Below are 18099 nucleotides of genomic sequence, written 5' to 3' on the forward strand. Positions count from 1 at the left end.
AATTAGTCTGCTACTGCAGAATTAGCAAAGCCTCCTATTCTCCGCAGCCTCAACTAGAAGTCTCTTGGTCTGGTAACTATCTTCCTCTCCATGTCATTTCGTGGACAATTCGTTTCGATTGAACCGGCTCAGCTTGTGGTTGGGTGCCCATGCCGATCAATCTCGCCAATCAGCGTCAACCACATCTACCAGGTTTGCACAACTGGGGACGGTACGCCGTCACCCGCTGTCACTCTACGTGGTGGCCCTTACCAACCTACTCCTATAATATGCCGCTGTCTACAGGCAGTGGTAGTGAGATTTGCGACAAGCTCAAGGGAGGAACTAAATAAACCCTTAATTTTTTATTTGATCAGGTTTTAGCTGTCTCTTAGGCGGTTGGTTTGCTCCACGTACGCCCCGACCGAAACACATGTGTCGCAGTTCTCTACGCCTTGGCATCTTTCCGTTTTATTAGGTTCGTACAACTTACCAGAGTAGAACGATCAAACGCTGCTGCAGGTCAGTCGAACACCCGTCCTTGCTGTGTCGTGTCGCCCCACTTGACAGCGGTGCGTATCCATCGAATGCCCCAAAGGTATTTTATTTTGCTTTCCTTCCCACATTGGACGCGACGTGAGACGTCCAATTAAAGGTTCCCCGCCAGGACAGGCCCCTGTAAACGTGCGCGTACAAGAAGTCGTCGCAGGAAGTAACAGAACACACCATCGGTGAATACATGATCAAGACCAAGCAATGAAAGCCTAAGCAATGTAGGCACATCTCAAATGTTTGCAAAGTGCCTAGACATGCTGTACAGGCGCCTATCAATATGCAGGCGATAAAAAAATGTCCAACATTGGAGGCAAGGTAATTACCCAGATACCTAGGTATGGATGCCCGACGGAGACACACTGGCAGCAAGTAGGATTAGACAGGTTAGTTGAACACAACGTGGCAAAGTGTTGTCGGGTTGGGTTTGTTTCCGGATCGGATCTCTTCGCTGGCAAATGTTGCCAGTGCAATGCAATAACAACACCCTGTTTCAGGGAACTATGGTACTCCAGACAAAGAGGGGAATTCAAGAAACATAAAAGCAAATTTCGTAAAGAAAGCTCAATGGGTATCATAAGAGAGAGTAAAAAAAAAAAAAAAAAAAAAAAAAAAACACACACACACACACACACAACGCCGATTGGTCTAGCCAGCTCAAACAGACACCCTTGCTACCCAATCAAGTTAGCCACTTGGGCAACCGGCTGACAGAGTAACCCCTTGCTTGATAGGCCTTCCTTGCTCTCACAACGAGAATATCCCTCCACTTCCGGACATGACCTGGCGCCCAGCCAAGCTGGCGTGCAACGGCATCGACGTCGAATCGTCGGTTCTTCACGACGTGCTCGAGAATCACCTTCTTCTCTTCTTCGCTGGGCTCACATCGCTCCTCCAGTACAGGCGGCCTAGCATCGAGTCGGTGCGCAGATTTTTGAGCCTCCGTCCTAAGCGCCTTGACGGACGCCCCCGGCTGTCGCGACACCCCATACCCCATACCCGCGACACGAAATGCCCGCATGCTAGCCTGCATCTTGCGCCTGCGATGCTCCCACAAGGGGTCAGGCCCGAGGTTCTGCGTCGATCTGCAGAAGGCCATGTACTGGTCGTCGCTCGTGGCGTATCGAGCCTGTGCCTCCATCTGCCTGTTCCGCTTTATGGTCGCGTCATGACTCGCTGCCTCCCTACGGACGGCAGCTTCCGCCTCCTGGCACTCTTGTTCCACGCGCGCAGCCTCGGCGATCTCTTCAAACTTGGCTTCGGATGCGGCCAAGCCTCCTTTCCCCTTTCGGACTTGTTCGAGGCAGTCGACGAGGGCCTCTCGTGAGATCTGCGCACGAATATCCTTCATGCCAGCATCACGTGCCAGAGGCACGCGTCTCACGACCGTGTCTGTTAAGGCCTTGAGCCATCCTATGACGTGATTTGCAATCGCCACCGTTGTCGGGGACATGTACGCGCAGCGGCGATTATTGAGGACCAACTGGGTACTCATTCCGCTCATGACGAACACTTGCTGTAGTACAACAATCGCCGCAGGAACGATGCTCTTGGTCACATCTTCAGCAACGGCCCTGGCATTGTTTTGTTTGGGCAAAGAGCCGCAAAGATCTGTAACCATCATATTTATCACCGCGATCTGAAGCTCGAGGCTCTTGGCATGCTGTCGTAGATATTCATCCTGCTTCGCAACATCTGGGTGCACTGGAGCCTGACCAAGTTGGCTGTGTAGCTTCTTGAGAGCGGCAGCAAGCTTCTGGGTGCTGTCAAAGTTCACACCCGATTTCCAAGTCGAGCGCCACCCGTCCCCGCCTCCGGCCCAGAATTCTTTACCCATCTGCAGAAACGCTGTCTGGAGTGAACCGCAGTAGACTTTCACGTAGTGGTGATCCTGAGGATTGTCGGGGCCAAAAGGGAGTTCGACGGCTTCACATGCTGCCGTCTCGTCGCTTGCGCTTGAGCTTGTGTATCCATCATCCACTATTACTTCTTCCTCGGGAATATCATCAGGCTCCTGCTCTTCATATCGTTCATATCCTTCGTTGTCATCAGATTGTTGGGCCTGCCCTCCATCTTCGTCATAATGATCTTGGCTCTCACCGGTGCCGCGCGCGCCTTTTCCAGAAAGGATAGAAGACATATGCTCGTTCTCCCTGGCCGCTGACGCCTCCTCTTCTTCCTCATCGTCGTCAGGAAAATCGTAGTCGTTGACATCCACCGTCCGTGACGGACGAAGCTCTTTAGGAGTCGGTCGCTGCAGCGATGACTTGCGCTTGGCTGTATTTGACTTGTTCTTAGAGCTAGCCGGCTGGGCATCCGGATTCACAGGCTTGGGACTGTGTCTTTGAGCTGCTTCGGCTCCCATATTTGTCTCCTTGTCGTTCCTCAGCCGTTGTCGCCTCCCTGCCCGAGGCCCCCGTGCAGCAGTCGGGTGCTCCGCAGGCCGCTTTTCGTCAATCAGTATCACCAGACTCTCGTCCTTCGACCTCACCGACTTTCTAGGCCGGCCTCTTCGGGGCTTCTTTGCCGGTGGTGAGCTCAAGGGAGGAAACGTAAGGTCGGCCAGTGCCTCGGGTTCGACTACCCCACGTTTGACGCCCATGCGAATGTCATCTTCAAAGGATTTGGAATGGTCTGCGACGGTCTTGGGGCGGTTCAATACCACCCGCTTGCGCCGACTGGCGGCCTTGGGCGGCGGCGGCGGTTGTGGGGTGGGCGCGTCCAGTCGCGTCACTTCGTCAGAGGCGGCGGTTTTGGATTGAAGCCGCAGGCTGGCCCTGCGCGGCATCGCGACCAACCAAGAAGCTTGCAAATGATCTCTAGCGAGTAAACATCACCTGTTTGTTGAGCTATGCCGTATGGTCGTGATACGGCTGTGGATTGTTTCCTTGATTGATCAAGAGGGGAACATGGATCTGGCGGTTTGTTTGTTTGGGCAACAGCGTAAATCCTCGTTTAGCGACCCACACAAGGTGCATACATCTGCACCCCTGCACTGGAACCTACCTTCCAGCCCGCTTACCACTGGTATTTGTTGTCCAGGTCATCGAAGAAATAATTAATGCATACATTTGATCATCAATTATCCGGAAACTAGAAATCTCTTCCTGATCAATTCATGAAAGGAGATAAATAGGTTACCCTGCGCCTAACTTAATTATTCTCACTGGTTGTGTGGATCATCATCCTGCGTTAAAACTGATCGTGTTGATTTTATAGCGTGGCCCTTGAATAGATCTTGGGCCCCAACCCCGCACCCGGCGCTTCCGTGTACGGACAGTAACAACAGCCCAGGTACTTTGTGGCAGGCTCATCTCTTCATTGTGTTTTGCTACTGAGGTTCAAGTTTTTGCAAATGTATCAAATTAAATATAAATCTGTTTTTTTCATTCTCATGGGGTTTGAAAGCTATTTGGGCCATATTACTTACTTTCGCATTTACTAAAAGGTTTAGCTACCAGCAATAACTTGCACTTTGCTGGCGCGGTTCAGATGAACCGAATTTTTCATGGATATTGAGCTCGACCCTGCTTTTCTTCAACGGAAGAGTATAAGCTATAATTGAAGCTGATAAATACTTCATCGGGCTTTAACGACGACATTCAATAGCTCTTTTGCAGCCGCAGAAATGCTAAATATAACACCATGGTGTCAGCTTCATACTTTATCCGTTCATGAATGTCTCCGGGCTGTTTGAAGGAGGTACAAACAACATATAGTTGTTTAGACACAGATAAAATACATCTGCTTGACCAAGAAAAAAACCAAAAAAAAAAAAAAAACCGCCTCAGCTTCCAGTAGAATCTCAACCCAGTCAAAACCATTAACGAAAAGGCCAGACAGGAGGCAAGATGCAACCGAGGCCATCAGTGTAAGAGGGTTGAACCCTCCCGGGCTGATTGGACGGCGTGTCTCCTTTTGGCAGGTCATGCTGACGGGGTGGAGGTATCCCGAGACTAGAAGAAGGCCATGTCTATCACTTCGGTCCTCCCCAGAAACATCTTCCTCTTCATTCAGAACCAAGTCCCAGACAATATCTTGTCTTTTTACATGTCTGACTGATATTTGCTCAAATTTTCTGCATCAAATCCCCGCTCGCAATGTCCTCTCCCACTATCTACGCAATCACTGGTGCCAACAAGGGTGAGATCAAATTACCCCTGAATACCCCCACCTTGCTTCCCTCGCCGTCGCCAGACTCTGTTCCGCGTAGGCTGGTGTAGATAAATGGAGGTTATGCTGTCAAATCACTTTACGCCGATGCCTTTTAATTCACCAATGATCGAGATGCTATTAGCTGCGGATCCAACCTCAGCAGTCATGTATCCCATACCTACCGCGGTCATCTTATACTCCCGCAGCACAACAACAATCTCTCTCAACTTCGCTTCCAGCCAGCAACTGACATCCAATCTCCACAAAAGGCATCGGGCGCGCCATAGTCGCACTCCTCCTCACCCGTCCCTCGACTACCATCCTCGCCCTCGTCCGCAACCCGACCGACCCTACCTCCAGCAGCCTGACCACCCTCGACAAGTCGACCGGCAGCACCATCCACGTCCTCCCCTTCGAGGCCGAAGCAGACGCCATCCCACTCCCCTCCGACGTCACCCACATCGACATGGTCGTCGCCAACGCCGGCGCCTCTTCCGGCTACAAGCCCGTCCTCGCAACCGGCCCGGAGGACCTCGTCTTCGACTTTACCGTGAATGCTGTCGGGCCGCTAAGGCTCTTCAAGGCCGCCTGGCCGCTACTGCAGAAGGCCGCCTCGCCCAGGTTCGTCCTCATGACGAGCTCCGTGGGCAGCATCGCCGGTCAGCAGCAGGAGAGCTTCCCCAGCACCGCGTACGGCATGTCCAAGGCCGCCGCCAACTGGCTGGTGGTCAAGATTGGCGTTGAGCACGGACCGGAGGGGTTGAGCGTCATGGCATTGCATCCTGGGTAAGGGGAAGCGCTTGTTTTCTTTTTTGCATTTTCCCTCATCAATCTTTTGTGTAAAGTCTCACTTGGCTAACGCTCAAACGATACATCAACCAAGCTGGGTCAAAACTCAAATGGGCCAAGGCATCGCCGACTCGATCGGCTTTCCGGAGCCCCCTATGACCACCGAAGACAGCGCTCGCGCCTGCGTCGAGCAGATGGACAAGCTGGAAAGGGCTAGCTCGGGAAGGTATGTAACATACACTGGCGAAGTTTTGCCTTGGTGAAACACGGCAGTTAGCCTGGCAACCATGGTGGCTAGGTGGATGATGAACAGATAGGTATCTGGGTGTACGGGGTCTTTAGTCATTAGATACTATTCATCCTTAAACAGTTGTAGTCTTAATGCTCAACCACCAGTAAAATATTGGCTTAGCCATCTTCAATACTGCTCATTCAGTTATAACCTGAGATTACTTGTCGATAGAAGCATCTTTGCTATCGATGTATCCTCTCATTCATGGGCTTGCTTCTCGCGCATGCTAGAAAACATTTGCAAACCAAAAACAAGCACACTCACATGTGCACACCACGCAAATGTCAAGGGTGAAAAATATGTATCGACACGCACCACCTCCCAACTCAACTCGACCGCCCCCCACGATCATAGATCGCAGATAAAACAGGACGGCAGCGGATGCTGGGAGAGCAAATGGTCAAATTTCGCTGCGGTTTTAAACCAGCCAATCCCATGAGCCCCCTCCCTCGCCTCCAGATGGTGTCGACGTCAACCCTCCCCGTGAGATTTCCTCCCTGAGTTCTCTTGGAGAACCGGAAAGGAAAAGAGGACATAAAAATCAAGGCTGAACTGTTGATTTACCGCTCGGAATACAGAGCTGGATCAAGGATGAGTCTCGCCTTGTGCTCCACCCGGCCGTGCGGAAAGCATTGAAATGCTTGAAAAGATTTGGGAACTCTCTATCGGCGTAGATTTTGAGACATTTCACGTGTGAATTGGGTATCAGTTAGTTCAAGTGGTGGTCCTGTGGGACCTGGGTTGGACGATGATTTATTTCACCATCTTCTGATCCAACATTGTTTACCAATTATAAACGCCTCATCAAAGACCGTGTACAATGTACTCAGCGCAAATCGATCAGGTCCAGTTCCTAGCTGTTCTCGAAAAACACATTTTGTGTCTTAGTTGTACTCCCAAAGTTGCCCCGATCTTCCATATCATCCAGCGCGCGATCGATCTCCATGATGTCCAGGATCTCTTCCTCGACGTCCCGATCAGCCGCTGCCTCTTGGTCGTCAAGCGCATCAGCAGCGTCCTCGAGCTGATCCACGAATCCCAGACCAGCATCGCGGGACGGGCCACGGGACGCCATCATGCTCTGCGTAAACGTAGGCTCGTCGTAGTCGAAAAGACCGGCCGCGAAGGCCGGGATTCCCGACTTCTTCTGCGGGGACCTCGTTGAGGCCGCGACATTTTCTTCGTCACCGGTCGGTGGGCGCTTGCCAAACAGGCTGCCTCTTCCTCTAGTACTGTGGCCGCGAATACTCTGCGCCAGTGCCGCAGCACTGGGTGGCGCCGGAGCTCCGGGTTTGGGATGCGCCACAATTGCAGCAGGGGGTGCCACCTCTTGGGCAGGACCAAGGATTCGTTTCCGGGCGCCGAGAAGCTTGGAGTTGAAGGACTCGGAAACATTGCCGTCGCCCTCGCGAACAATGACGAGCCTGCTCTCTCCGCGTATCAACACCTCAACTGGCAAAGTGTAATTGCCATCGTGCGACTGTCCGTTGATGCCCTCACTGTCTCCGGACTGCCGTTGTTGTCGCTGCGGTCGAGGTATTGTAGCCACACCGCAGCAACGCTCGCCAAGAAGACCGGCGTTGAGGTCCATCAAACGTATCATGCGGCTCTGCTGAGCTCCACCGCTGAAGATGTTACCGCCACCGCCAGCATTACGACGCGTCTGCGCGTCCCAGAATTTGCTCACAAACGGAATCACGACGACGACATGGTCAGCACCACCAATCCATAGGACTGCGCTTTCATCGCCGGTGCCCGATGTGGCGCGCCCTGGAAGCTGGATCACATCTACACCGCCATGCACCGCAGCAAGCTTCTCAGGACCACCACCAAGTGTAGACAAGAGGACCTCGCGCCTAGTATGTGGTGTCATGGGAACGAGGTCACCGCTAGATTTCTGGGCACCGGGATTCCGAAGTGGGCTAGTTCCCTCCAGATAACCAGAAGCGCTAAATGTGGTTGTTGCTGTGCCTCTGATAGCAGCAGATGTCTTTCCAAAGAGTCCACCGGAAGATGAACCTGAAGGTCCCGCTCCATCGATATCCCAGATGCCCCACTGGCCGTCCGCGAGCAGAGCAAGAACAGCCCTTCCGTGAGCAATCCAACTTGCGGCGACAATTGGTTTCCTGGCAGTAGAGAGTCCAGTACCACGGATGAAGGGGGGATAAAGCGAAAGAAGCCAAGACCCTTGTGCAGGCAACGGTCCCTCGGCCTCGTCCATGGGTATCGACGGGACTGCATAGTCATAGATGCGCACGGCTTGTGGTGAAGCCACGGTCAGCAGTTGCGTTGTGTGCGTTGGATTGAATGAGATCCCAGTGAGCGGGCTGGGTAGAAAATCGGTTTGGAATGGCTCCGCCGGTCTTTCAGGGCCTCCTCGTTTGTGGCCCACCGTCACGTCCCACAGCCTTAATACTCCAGTCGCCTGTCTGGAGTGAGCTGCGACAATGACGCGGGCTGTTAAACTTGAAGAACCTCCGGTGGTCTTGCTCCTACCAGCCACTACTGGATGTTGTTCTTTTGCCAGTGTGATAGCCAAAGCATCGCTGTATTGTGCCTGACCGCCAAGTGATGATATCGTCTCCCCCCAAAAACCCCGGCCGGCCACACCTGACATGAGATCCCGCTTAAGCTCTGGGCGAGCCTTGCTCTCATGTGAAGGTGGCGTGAGCGGAATCGTAACGACGAATACCTCTGCAGTAAGACATGTGACCGCAAAGACCATCTTGTGCTTGAGAAGCTCTACTCCGCTCCACGAGGCATCCTCCGCAGCGCAGTGGGGCGCCGGCAGCACGGCAATGTGACGTACGGCAGAGCCAAAGGACAAGTCAAGGGTCTGCACGGTGTCTACAGAGGGAGATATTTCGGTCGGGTCGGCATCCTCAAACTCCGGCCTGTCCTCGAAAGGCTTCGCTGGGGCAGGAGTGTCGTCGTCGCTGAGATCAATGATCATCACCGAGTCGTCAGCCGAGGCACCGCCATTTCGGTTGTCTTTTTTCTCATCCGGGTCTTTCCTCAGCGCCTTAAGTCGCCTTCCTCCACGCCATACTATTGTCAGACCATTTTCATGGCCATAGAGGAGGATGGTTGCTCCCTGGGGTGAGAGGACCGGGTATGTCTTGACATCATGCGCCCGACGGTTGAGGTTGTATCTGGAGAAACGGTAAAGATTAGACTCTGGATTGGCTAGTAAGAGAAGACGTTCGGTATCAACGTACGTGTACTGCGTATTTTGGACGGTGCGCCGCACCCGAGGAGCTGACTGCGCTGCCATTGCGCTAAGAAATATAGATATATGATGGGCGAAGGGCGATGAAGCAGGCAAGCTTGACGGCGCGATCGACCGTGTGAGCTCCTCAGCTCAGCCGCATGCCCAGGTCTTTGAGACTGGTCGTATTGTATTGAGAATCGCAATTGTAGTACGATTTGCGAACAAGCTTGACTGCTTTCTTTGATGTTGGCGGGCCGTTTGACAGTAATTTGGAACGCGCTTTGCATCTGCGATGGAGACGCGACTGGTCCGTGCCCAGCTCTTCTGGAATCCTCATGGTCACGTGTAGCAATCCTCTACTCACGTGATTTTATCCTCTTCCCGAACGTGCTTCTCTGTCTGTCTGTTTGTCTCTTGTATACCTTGTGCATTCGTTATGCAAAGACCCAGATCCTCGCACCCATGTAACTGTTAGCTAGACACCTGTTCATTCATTCACATGCAAGAAGTATAATCTTTCACAATGTTGAAGAAAAGTTCACGGACAATTAAGTTGCAGGATTGTCTGTTATCAACCAAAGGGAATGAAGGAAATGTTCATCCTGGTGACGCTTTGCGCCTGTTGACCTGTGGCGCCGTTTAGGATTGAAAGATCCGCGCCGATAGTGCGACGCGACGACACTACGCCTCGTGAATTGAAGTGAAGTCCTGGCGTTATCGGGAAGGCGCCAAGCCGCCTCGCGTCCAGTCATCCGTTAGCGCAGCCATGGGACATACGCCCAAACACAACAGATTCCACCCCCTCTTCCTTTATGCATTACCGGTACAGAGCCGTGTTGTCTTCTCTGCCTAGATTCTAAATTGGGCCGGTACAGAATTAAAAGACAAGACGATTTGTAGGTAGCTTAGGTAGGTACATACGCATCACATCACACGTCAGCTGTCAGCCTGGCTTCGGTAGACCCCCGGTATTGATCACAAAATGTGCGTTCTTGGCACAGCGGATAAAACACATCATCCGATCTAATGGAGGAGAAAAACGACAAATATGCAACGTGACAGCCGGACATGTTCGTGGTGGGCCTCCTGCTCAAAATAACCGCAAGCAGCTGGCTACTGTCTGACAGTCCGAGGACAGCCGTCAAAGCTATTTTTTAATGTGTGCACATTACGTTCACCGCTGCTGAGCCATTTGACTCCTTGGAGATTCTCTGTCTAATGGTGTCACGCTTTCATGTTTCTTGTTTCAAATTAAACGGCCGCCAACCGCCAACACACCAACGCAGCCGGCACCCCCTTGCATGTCTGCATGCAGGGCAATCCGAATTTGCCTCAACTCAGGCCCCTGACCAAAATACAGCCACAATACTGCACATTTGATTTATTTGTAGCTCGAGTCCAAAATTCTCAAAGTCACCATCTCTCGTTCTTGGAAGCGTTTGTGTTGAAGGACTCGGGAACCCTCAGGACGATAACCGAGCTTGGGCCTTGCCCAAGATTCAATATTGACTCCCATGAAAAGAAAAGGGCAATTCATTAGTGAAGCTCCGCCAGTGCATGACAAGGAAAAGGGGTCAGGGTTTGGTAGTGACGCATTTGCCCCATCTTCCAGTTTGCACTGCCATTCCATAAATCCCACATTCGCCGGGCTTCGGTGGGACTCTTTCCTGGGGTTGGATAGTGGTTTAACTGTAATTACAACTTGTACATGAATGTTCCTAGTCAGTCGTTGACCAAGGACGGGTTGAGTGTTTGCTCGCTTGTGATTGTAGCTGTGCAAAGTGTAACATTGTTTGCCCTTCTTGGCGGACTGGCCGGCTGCAGAGCAAACCAAGACAACCAAGACAACCTGGAAGCCCCTGAAAGATCGGCTCGTGTTCCTGACAGACCCTGGAGCAGGGGTATCCACAGATTGAGATCCGTACCTGGCAGAAGCACCAATGAGCGAGATGCAAGCGGGCGGACGCTGTCGATCAGCTTAGTTGATTGGTTCAGCTGTCACACCGCCCCACGAAGCTAGGCTATTTCAAGTCGGCAACTTGACCAAGTTTGGTAGAAATAGCAAAGGTAGTAAAAAAGATTGCCTACATGTACCATTTGGCATTTCTTTGCGGGAGCGAAACATGTAGCACAATCAAAAGAAACTCCAAGAGTAAGAGCCTAGGGAATGCCAGAAAGGTGGATTACCGATTGACCCGCTTGACCCCATCGATACAATTTCCCGCATTTCGGGTGTGTGGCCCAGAGAACTCCTGATCCAGTCTGCCCACTGGCAAGTCAGCAGTAAAGCCCAGCTAGAAACGCACGGTACGCTTGCTCCCTCCCTCTTTCCTCTCACTTTTTCATTCTTTCAACAAAACAAGCCCACTCCCTACCCACGCACAGTCATTCGTTATCGACGCCCTCTTTCGCTCTTTTGATTTTTCCTCGTTCCCACTGCTGTCACTCTCTACTCCCTTTTCACTTTCAGCTCTTTTAACAAGAGGGAGAGGTGTACTTTCTGCCGACAAGGACGTGGAATTCGGTTTTCAATGTCTAGCCACTGAACGAGTCTCCACAAAGGGAGCGAGCAAAAATCGAACGACAGGTCGACCCGAGTTTTCTCAACCTCGAACGGCGTCGAAAATAGCCGGCAATAAACACGCTCGACAATCGAACGTGTTGACAAGGCATCTTTCTTGGACCAAAAAAACCATCTTTGTCCTTGGTCCCGCACCACCCTTTTGTTGTTTCATTTTGGTCATTTGGGGTGAATTGCCGTCCGGACACAACTCGATTGTCTGACGCAGCCAGGCCACGAGCCCAACACGAAGACTTTTGACAAAGACAAGTTTGATCGAGAAGAGTTGATGGTGTCTTATCAAATCCCAAATCTTTTTTTCCAATATTCACAAACGGATCTACACAACAATCCTGTATCGTAAAAGAAACGAACGACTCGGGGAATTCCCATCGATTCGACAAGATGAAATCCTTCATCATCGCCTCTGGAACAGCACTGCTATGCGCCGTGTCGGGTGCAGCAGTTGGAACACCAGTATTGGAAGCTCGTGCTACTTCGTCAGCATGGGCCGTACAAAGGCCCTCGGAGCGACCGGTCGCCAATGACCCCCGTGTCCAGGGCTGCTTCTCATCCGCAGGAGACCTTACATTCATCCAGACCGTCGAGTTCAATTCAAGGGACTCATGCCCCAAGGCCATCTGCATGAACAAGCTGGGCAAGAACGTCGGTGGTACCATTAGAGGAAATGAATGCTGGTGTGGTGACAAGTACCCGCCAAAGTCATCACTCGTTGACGACAAGGAGTGCAACGCCGCCTGTACGGGCTATGGCCAAGAAGCTTGTACGTGAAGCCTCCCAAGAACAAGTGAATCTGAGCTCGGCTAACCATAATGATAATTCACAGGCGGAGGAGACAAAGTCTGGACCATTTACAACACAGGCAAGCAGGCATACGGCATTGACTACCTGCCCGACGAAACCAAAAACAACACCCAAACCGAGGCACCGAAGCCTGTTGCTACCAGCGCTACCCCGTCTGCGTCTCCCTCAACCCCTCCACCGGCCAGCAGCGGAGGCAACACGGCAGGAATTGCTGCGGGTGTAGTTGTTGGTGTTGTTGCCCTGGCGGCCATTGCTGGCGGTGCTTGGTTCTTTTACCGCAAGCGCCGTAACCAGGCACTCGAAGAGGAGCATCGCCGCAACGCTGCTGTGAATGCCTTCATCCACGGCAACAAGCCGCCGAGCAGCAGTGGAGGCGTCTCACTCACCGATTCGAGAATGGATCCCCAAATGGCTCAAAGGAGGATGAGCGACGGCAGCATCGCAGACAATCAAGACTACTCGAGGAGAATTCTGCGGGTAAGCAACGTTTAATTCCCATACGACAATTGTCACTCCATGATCACGTTCACTAACTGTATCTCAGGTGACCAATGCTTGAGATATTTTCCGATCACGAAGAACGACAAAGTGTACTTTATTGACCATCGGGCATATTCGGCGTTTCGCTCCTGCTGGCTATCGAGTTTGGCGGAAGCATTTCTCTGGGAAGAATCTGACGGTGTTTCAACTCCTAAAAAACAAAAATTCCGACAGGGCATCGAGTTGGTTGGTCATGACCAACTTGTGAACACATCGGACGCGCAAAATTTACCTGGCATGGCGGCATGCAATACATTCATTTGACTACTTTTTAACTTTCACCACGGGAGCGACAGTTTGAACTCGACTTTCCAACTCCGGTCACGTTTATTTTCAGCCTTTTGATATCCAATCTCGACATCTATCAGCAACTTCCTGTGTTTTCTCTTTTCTTATTTCCTTTTACCCCAACCTTTGCCCTATCATAATCCAAAGTGCTTGGGTGCATGAGCAAAGGGTGTCAGTTTCTGTGTTCTCTGTTAGATGGCGTTTCCTCTGGGGTCATTGGTGCGGCGCTTGCATCGAAGCAGAGTCGCGATGAAGCGCTTCTTGCATCCCGGTGTTGTGGGGATTGTTTGTCCCTCTGTGATGCGCGCGTGCCAAGTCGGTCGCCTTGGCCGCATCTGTGGACGGGAGGAGGGCATCTGTGTATATGTAACCTATTACTCTCGTCAGTGTGAAGGTGTGGCTCCACATCACGATTCTAGTACATCCTCTCTGTGGTGTATCGGAACTTGGTGGAAGGAATCATGTCCGGTAGCGCTCGCCGGCGGCTTCTCACCCGATCTCAGAACCCGGGAATGGCGAGCTGGTTGCCAAGGTGGTTGTTGTAATTATTTCTCAGCAGCGACATTAATCAAGGGTATAGACATACGTACAACTGGTCGCCATGGCTTTTGATGTTGCGCCGCGTGTAGCGCTAATGATGCTTGATGAGTTTAAACTGACTTGACAAACCTGTCAAAACGCCTTAGCTAACCGCGATGAAAGGCTCACGGGGCATCGTCTCCTCCAAGGCCGATGGGACTGGATATGGGGCTACTAAATCAACAACATCGATCGATACACGGCCCTCCACGACCCAGATCCTGTCCACCCGCACCGTGATAAGGGGCAGCATGTTGCCGACACCAGGTGAGATCCACGTGTCGCTTCGCGTCTTGAAGGTATGGGTGCACAGAGCTTTGGAGATGGCGGCCTCCTCTGCCAGCGCCAGGGTTTCCGGCTCCGAACCCGGGTGCGGCAGCCAGGTCGTCCCGTCCGCGTCGCAAGTCTCGGCAGCGATTTGGCGCGAGAGTGGGTAGAAGGTGATGGCTATCGGGCCCAGCGCCGTTGAGCCTGTCGACGGCCGGCGGGTGACAAAGGTCGCAAGCGTTTCCGTCTCGGACAGGGCCGACATTGACCACAGCAGCTTGCCCGACGTGGAGCCGTTGACGCGGAGGATGCCCTCGTTGCTTGAGAAGTGATGACTCGGCACGCCCGGGAAGGAGCCCGAGAGGAGCTCCTCGTTGTTCCCCACCGCCCAGCGGCGGAGCACGAGGTCGCCATGGGCCAGGGACGGGACGCCCGGGTCCGGACATACGAGCATCCGTGTGCTCGCGGTCCGCTGCCAGATGTGCTGGGTGAAGTTGCCCACCACGAGCTCTGGCGCGCGGGAGTACGAGGCCGGCCCGGTGGGCGTCAGCGCGACGGCGAACTGCTCGTACGGGTCATCCCTGCGGTGACAGAACAGCACCGCCAGCTTTCCCCAGCGGAGTTGGGATATTCTGTGCCCTCGCCATGGGTATAGCACTGCCTCTGGATCGGTGCTTGGCAGTTCGACGACCACGCCCCGTCCGGAAACGGAGGGCAGTACGGCATCGGTGGTTGTTGCCCTTCCTTCCAATGATGGGTCGATATGATTCCCGTAGTAAAACATCTCGGCGGCGACTGTCATGGGCACCAGATCCGCAGATCCGGCGAACTGATCTGGCGAATCGGCCAACAGCGGCAGTAGGTGCCGGTCGTCTCTCCACTTGAGCGTTTCCGCCTGGTCCAGCAGGGTCTCCTGAGCCAATCGGTCAACCCTCTCGCTGACGATGCGCTCACCCCAAGCGAACAAAGTGTGATCCAGAGGATGCGCCCTCAAGATCTCCCCCTGCAGTCTCCGAAAGGCACTTCTCATGCCCTCTCCGTACATCAGCGGCATGTTGACGCCAAACAGCCCCAGCAGGCAGTATGCGGCGTCCTCGGCCCTGGTCGTGCTCCTCCCAGCCGCCCAGCTCATCCTCCTCGACACGCTCACCGCGCCGACGGCGTCCCTGCCGGCCAGGACCGCCTCGTCGATGCCCGTCAGGGACGAGATGACGCCCGCCAGCCCGCGCCTGGTGCCGAGCACCTCCCAGCCGGTGCTGTACAAGACCAGATCCCTGCCGGCGAGCAGCTCCATCAGCGTCCAGCCCCGGGCGAACCAGCGGCTGGTGCGCAGGGCGGACTCGAAGCTCGCGCCAAGGACGGGCTGGGCCACGTCGTCGAGGTGGGCGTAGCAGGCGGCGGCGCCGGCGAACACGGCCCAGGCCTCGTTGACGGCCTCGGAGGCCTCGGCGGGCGACGAGCCGTCGACGCAGACCGAGTCGACAAAGACCCACTCGAGCCCGTCCGAGATGGCCTGCACGCGCGCCCGCTTGATCTTGAAGTAGGCCGCGCGCGCCTTGAGCGTCGCCCGCGGCAGCGTCGCCCACTGCCGGAACGAGATCTCCTCGGGCCCGTGCAGGTGCGAGAGCGCCGCGTAGGGCGGCGCGCGCGACGAGGATGGGAACGGCCTGACGTCGCCCGTGCGGACGTTGAGGAGGCGCATTATCTGTCGTTGCGCTTTTTGTTGCTGCTTGTTTTACTTTGAACTGCTCCGGCTTTGTTTTTTTTTTCGTTTTTTTTTCCTCCCCATTTGTCTTCTGCATACTATCTATATCTCCATAGAGGGACCAGTCTTTTGTTATATGTTTTCAATCTCGTTTTCAAATGGCTTGTAGATGCAGTCGTATTAAGTCCACATCTGTATTGCCATTCGGGCTTCTTTTTGCTCATGGTGTGCAATGGATGATCACTAAGTGGGGGGTTTTGAAGTTCTTGCTTACTGCCGAACCAATAATAGCTTTATGGATAAGCGTTGCTGGGCCTGTCTCCAGATCTGTCAAGATCTAGCAGCTGGTTATTGTTCTAAGCAGGTACCTGTGCGTTAAATCTTTATAGGCTTCAAATGAAGCGAGGCATCTATACAAGTACCTAAGAGACATAAACATTGTATGGCCAAACTTCTTTTTTTTTTTTTTTCTTCCATAAGATGATAAGGTACATGCTATTCTATCCGCTGGGTTTGATCAAACAAGCTATCATTTGATGAGTGATTATGCTGTCTATCATTTATTTGCGACACGTACATGGCTTGATATGCTATGTAGCCGTTGCAAAATCAACGTTATGCTATATCGACAATTTGTTGATACAGCTTGTCTGTGTACAAGTCATTACGGCTGTGTGAAAGACAAGGCTAGCAAGACACCTTATCTTTGAAAACAACGTATTTCGCCCCAAAAGCGAGGATTTTGTATACAATATCAGGGTGGACCTGTCGTCTGCGGCCACCACTGCTCGACACCTTCCCAGAGCAAATATGAAGCCTCCCCCGACTGTTCCTCAGGCGCTGCACGGGGGTTTGGGAGCCGCTGGGTCCGGTCAAAGTTCTGTCCCGAGACGTCGAGGTAGGCAGAAGATGAAACATCATCGAGCCAATTGTTCCAGTCGCCCGCAGTGACGCTGGGCCAAATTGCCGGGTCATGTTGAACGGCCAGCTCGTGGAATCCCTGGCTTGGCAGTTGGTGTTGTGTTTGCTGGACATTTGATGGGACCGTGATGGACTGTGGCAGTGGCACTTGTGACGTCTGAGGCGAGTTGGGCATCGGCAGCTGCTGCCTCATCATACCTGTCGCAAACCCCAAAGACGTGTCGTCGTCATCGACCAGCCCTGCGAGCACACATTCGTACATGCACCACCCGAAGCTGGACGCGGACGACTGCGACCTCGAATCGGCAGCCCAGACGTCGAACAAGTTGCCGTTGCTGTTCGCTTCCGGCCTCATGGTGGACAGGGCGAGGCTGGCCTGTTCGAAGCCGGCAACCAACCGCTGTCGATGGTATTCTGGCAAGGTCGGGGTGGGCAGGAATTCCGCAGACCACCCCAACTGTGGTGTTCCAGCGATCGTAGGTACCGCGCAGCTGATCTGGTGCATCTGTGCCCATACTGTCGAAGGAAGACACACGTAAAAGGCCGGCGCTACGGAGTAGAAAATGTCGCTAAACGCTGAGGCCGCCTGGATGTACCGCAGTTGGAGTTCGGCCTGCGGCCTTGTCTTGGATACCAGAACTGGCTTGCTGGGGATTGTGTTGTTAGGTATGCTCAACTTGTAAAGCAGTATCTCGACGGTGTGCAAGTGTAATCTGAAGAAGTCTATGGCGGGGAGCAAGCTGGGAATTAGTACAACGATTAATTGATCTGGGCGTGATTTCCACGAGAACACAAATACACGGGTAATGTTCAGAGGATTATTCCGAAATGACAACTGACTTGAACTCTGCAATATCTGGGGCAAGCGGCTGATGAAATCGCCAAACAGCATCTCCGCATTCTCGGCATCAACAAACGGCTGGCTACTCGAGCTCTGCTCAATATTACCGCACGGTGCAGTCATCTTCTCAGCAACGTGCACGAGTCTGGTCAAGGCGGCAACAATACACGCGTCTGCGTCTGCTTCTTGACTTTCAAGTACAGCACAAGCTTGCTCAAGCTGCTGGGACCATTGCATATTCTGGTACACTACCTTGCAGGGTTTTGTCAGCTGGCCGACGAAACTGGCAATGATGTAACAGCGTGCCAAGCCACGACATTCTTCCACGTATGTCTTCCATGTACGCTCCTCTGCCAGCTTGCCGGGTCCTCGTTCGTCCCTGGTCATGGCAGGGTCGACTTGAGTAATCGGAGGTGTCAAGCCATGTTGCAACTCTTCCGCCAGCGTCACTATCGATCGAAGAACGTCTGTGAGCAGGGAGCTGTCTGGTTTCATTGCATGAGACCTGACCAGTCACACGAGTTTGTTAGAAAATGTGCTGATTTTTGACGAGATTTCTCTATTGGCAGCAGAAAAGCCAGAGGAGATCGGGGGG

General features: G+C 53.1%; 6 protein-coding genes across 6 annotated transcripts in view; 2 read left to right on the forward strand and 4 right to left on the reverse strand.

Moving 5' to 3' along the window:
* Nucleotides 1–1213: 1213 nt before the first annotated feature.
* Nucleotides 1214–3319, reverse strand: PpBr36_04769 (uncharacterized protein; the record flags this gene model as incomplete). Its single annotated transcript, XM_029891928.1, has 1 exon — nucleotides 1214–3319. One exon carries the CDS (start codon nucleotides 3317–3319, stop codon nucleotides 1214–1216), a length of 2106 nt encoding a protein of 701 aa, XP_029749235.1.
* A 1312-nt stretch (nucleotides 3320–4631) lies between these two features.
* PpBr36_04770 (uncharacterized protein) lies at nucleotides 4632–5738 on the forward strand (the record flags this gene model as incomplete). Its single annotated transcript, XM_029891929.1, has 3 exons — nucleotides 4632–4674; nucleotides 4956–5472; nucleotides 5570–5738. The coding sequence occupies 3 exons, from the start codon at nucleotides 4632–4634 to the stop codon at nucleotides 5736–5738; spliced, it is 729 nt and encodes a 242-aa protein (XP_029750012.1).
* Nucleotides 5739–6620: 882 nt separating this feature from the next.
* Nucleotides 6621–9041, reverse strand: PpBr36_04771 (uncharacterized protein; the record flags this gene model as incomplete). Its single annotated transcript, XM_029891930.1, has 2 exons — nucleotides 6621–8919; nucleotides 8986–9041. The coding sequence occupies 2 exons, from the start codon at nucleotides 9039–9041 to the stop codon at nucleotides 6621–6623; spliced, it is 2355 nt and encodes a 784-aa protein (XP_029750013.1).
* A 2902-nt stretch (nucleotides 9042–11943) lies between these two features.
* Nucleotides 11944–12855, forward strand: PpBr36_04772 (uncharacterized protein; the record flags this gene model as incomplete). Its single annotated transcript, XM_029891931.1, has 2 exons — nucleotides 11944–12322; nucleotides 12386–12855. The coding sequence occupies 2 exons, from the start codon at nucleotides 11944–11946 to the stop codon at nucleotides 12853–12855; spliced, it is 849 nt and encodes a 282-aa protein (XP_029750014.1).
* Nucleotides 12856–13873: 1018 nt separating this feature from the next.
* Nucleotides 13874–15739, reverse strand: PpBr36_04773 (uncharacterized protein; the record flags this gene model as incomplete). Its single annotated transcript, XM_029891932.1, has 1 exon — nucleotides 13874–15739. The coding sequence occupies one exon, from the start codon at nucleotides 15737–15739 to the stop codon at nucleotides 13874–13876; it is 1866 nt and encodes a 621-aa protein (XP_029750015.1).
* Nucleotides 15740–16496: 757 nt separating this feature from the next.
* PpBr36_04774 (uncharacterized protein) overlaps nucleotides 16497–18099 on the reverse strand; it is a gene marked incomplete at both ends in the record, with an annotated part of 2816 nt that continues 1213 nt past the window's right edge. The window contains 2 exons of the mRNA XM_029891933.1: nucleotides 16497–17386; nucleotides 17504–18009. Coding sequence (XP_029750016.1) covers nucleotides 16497–17386; nucleotides 17504–18009 — 1396 coding nt within the window. The remainder of the gene's footprint in view (nucleotides 17387–17503; nucleotides 18010–18099) is intronic.

This window comes from Pyricularia pennisetigena, chromosome 6 (genome assembly GCF_004337985.1).
Source record: "Pyricularia pennisetigena strain Br36 chromosome 6, whole genome shotgun sequence".
In the NCBI taxonomy this organism is placed as follows: Eukaryota; Fungi; Ascomycota; class Sordariomycetes; order Magnaporthales; family Pyriculariaceae; genus Pyricularia; species Pyricularia pennisetigena.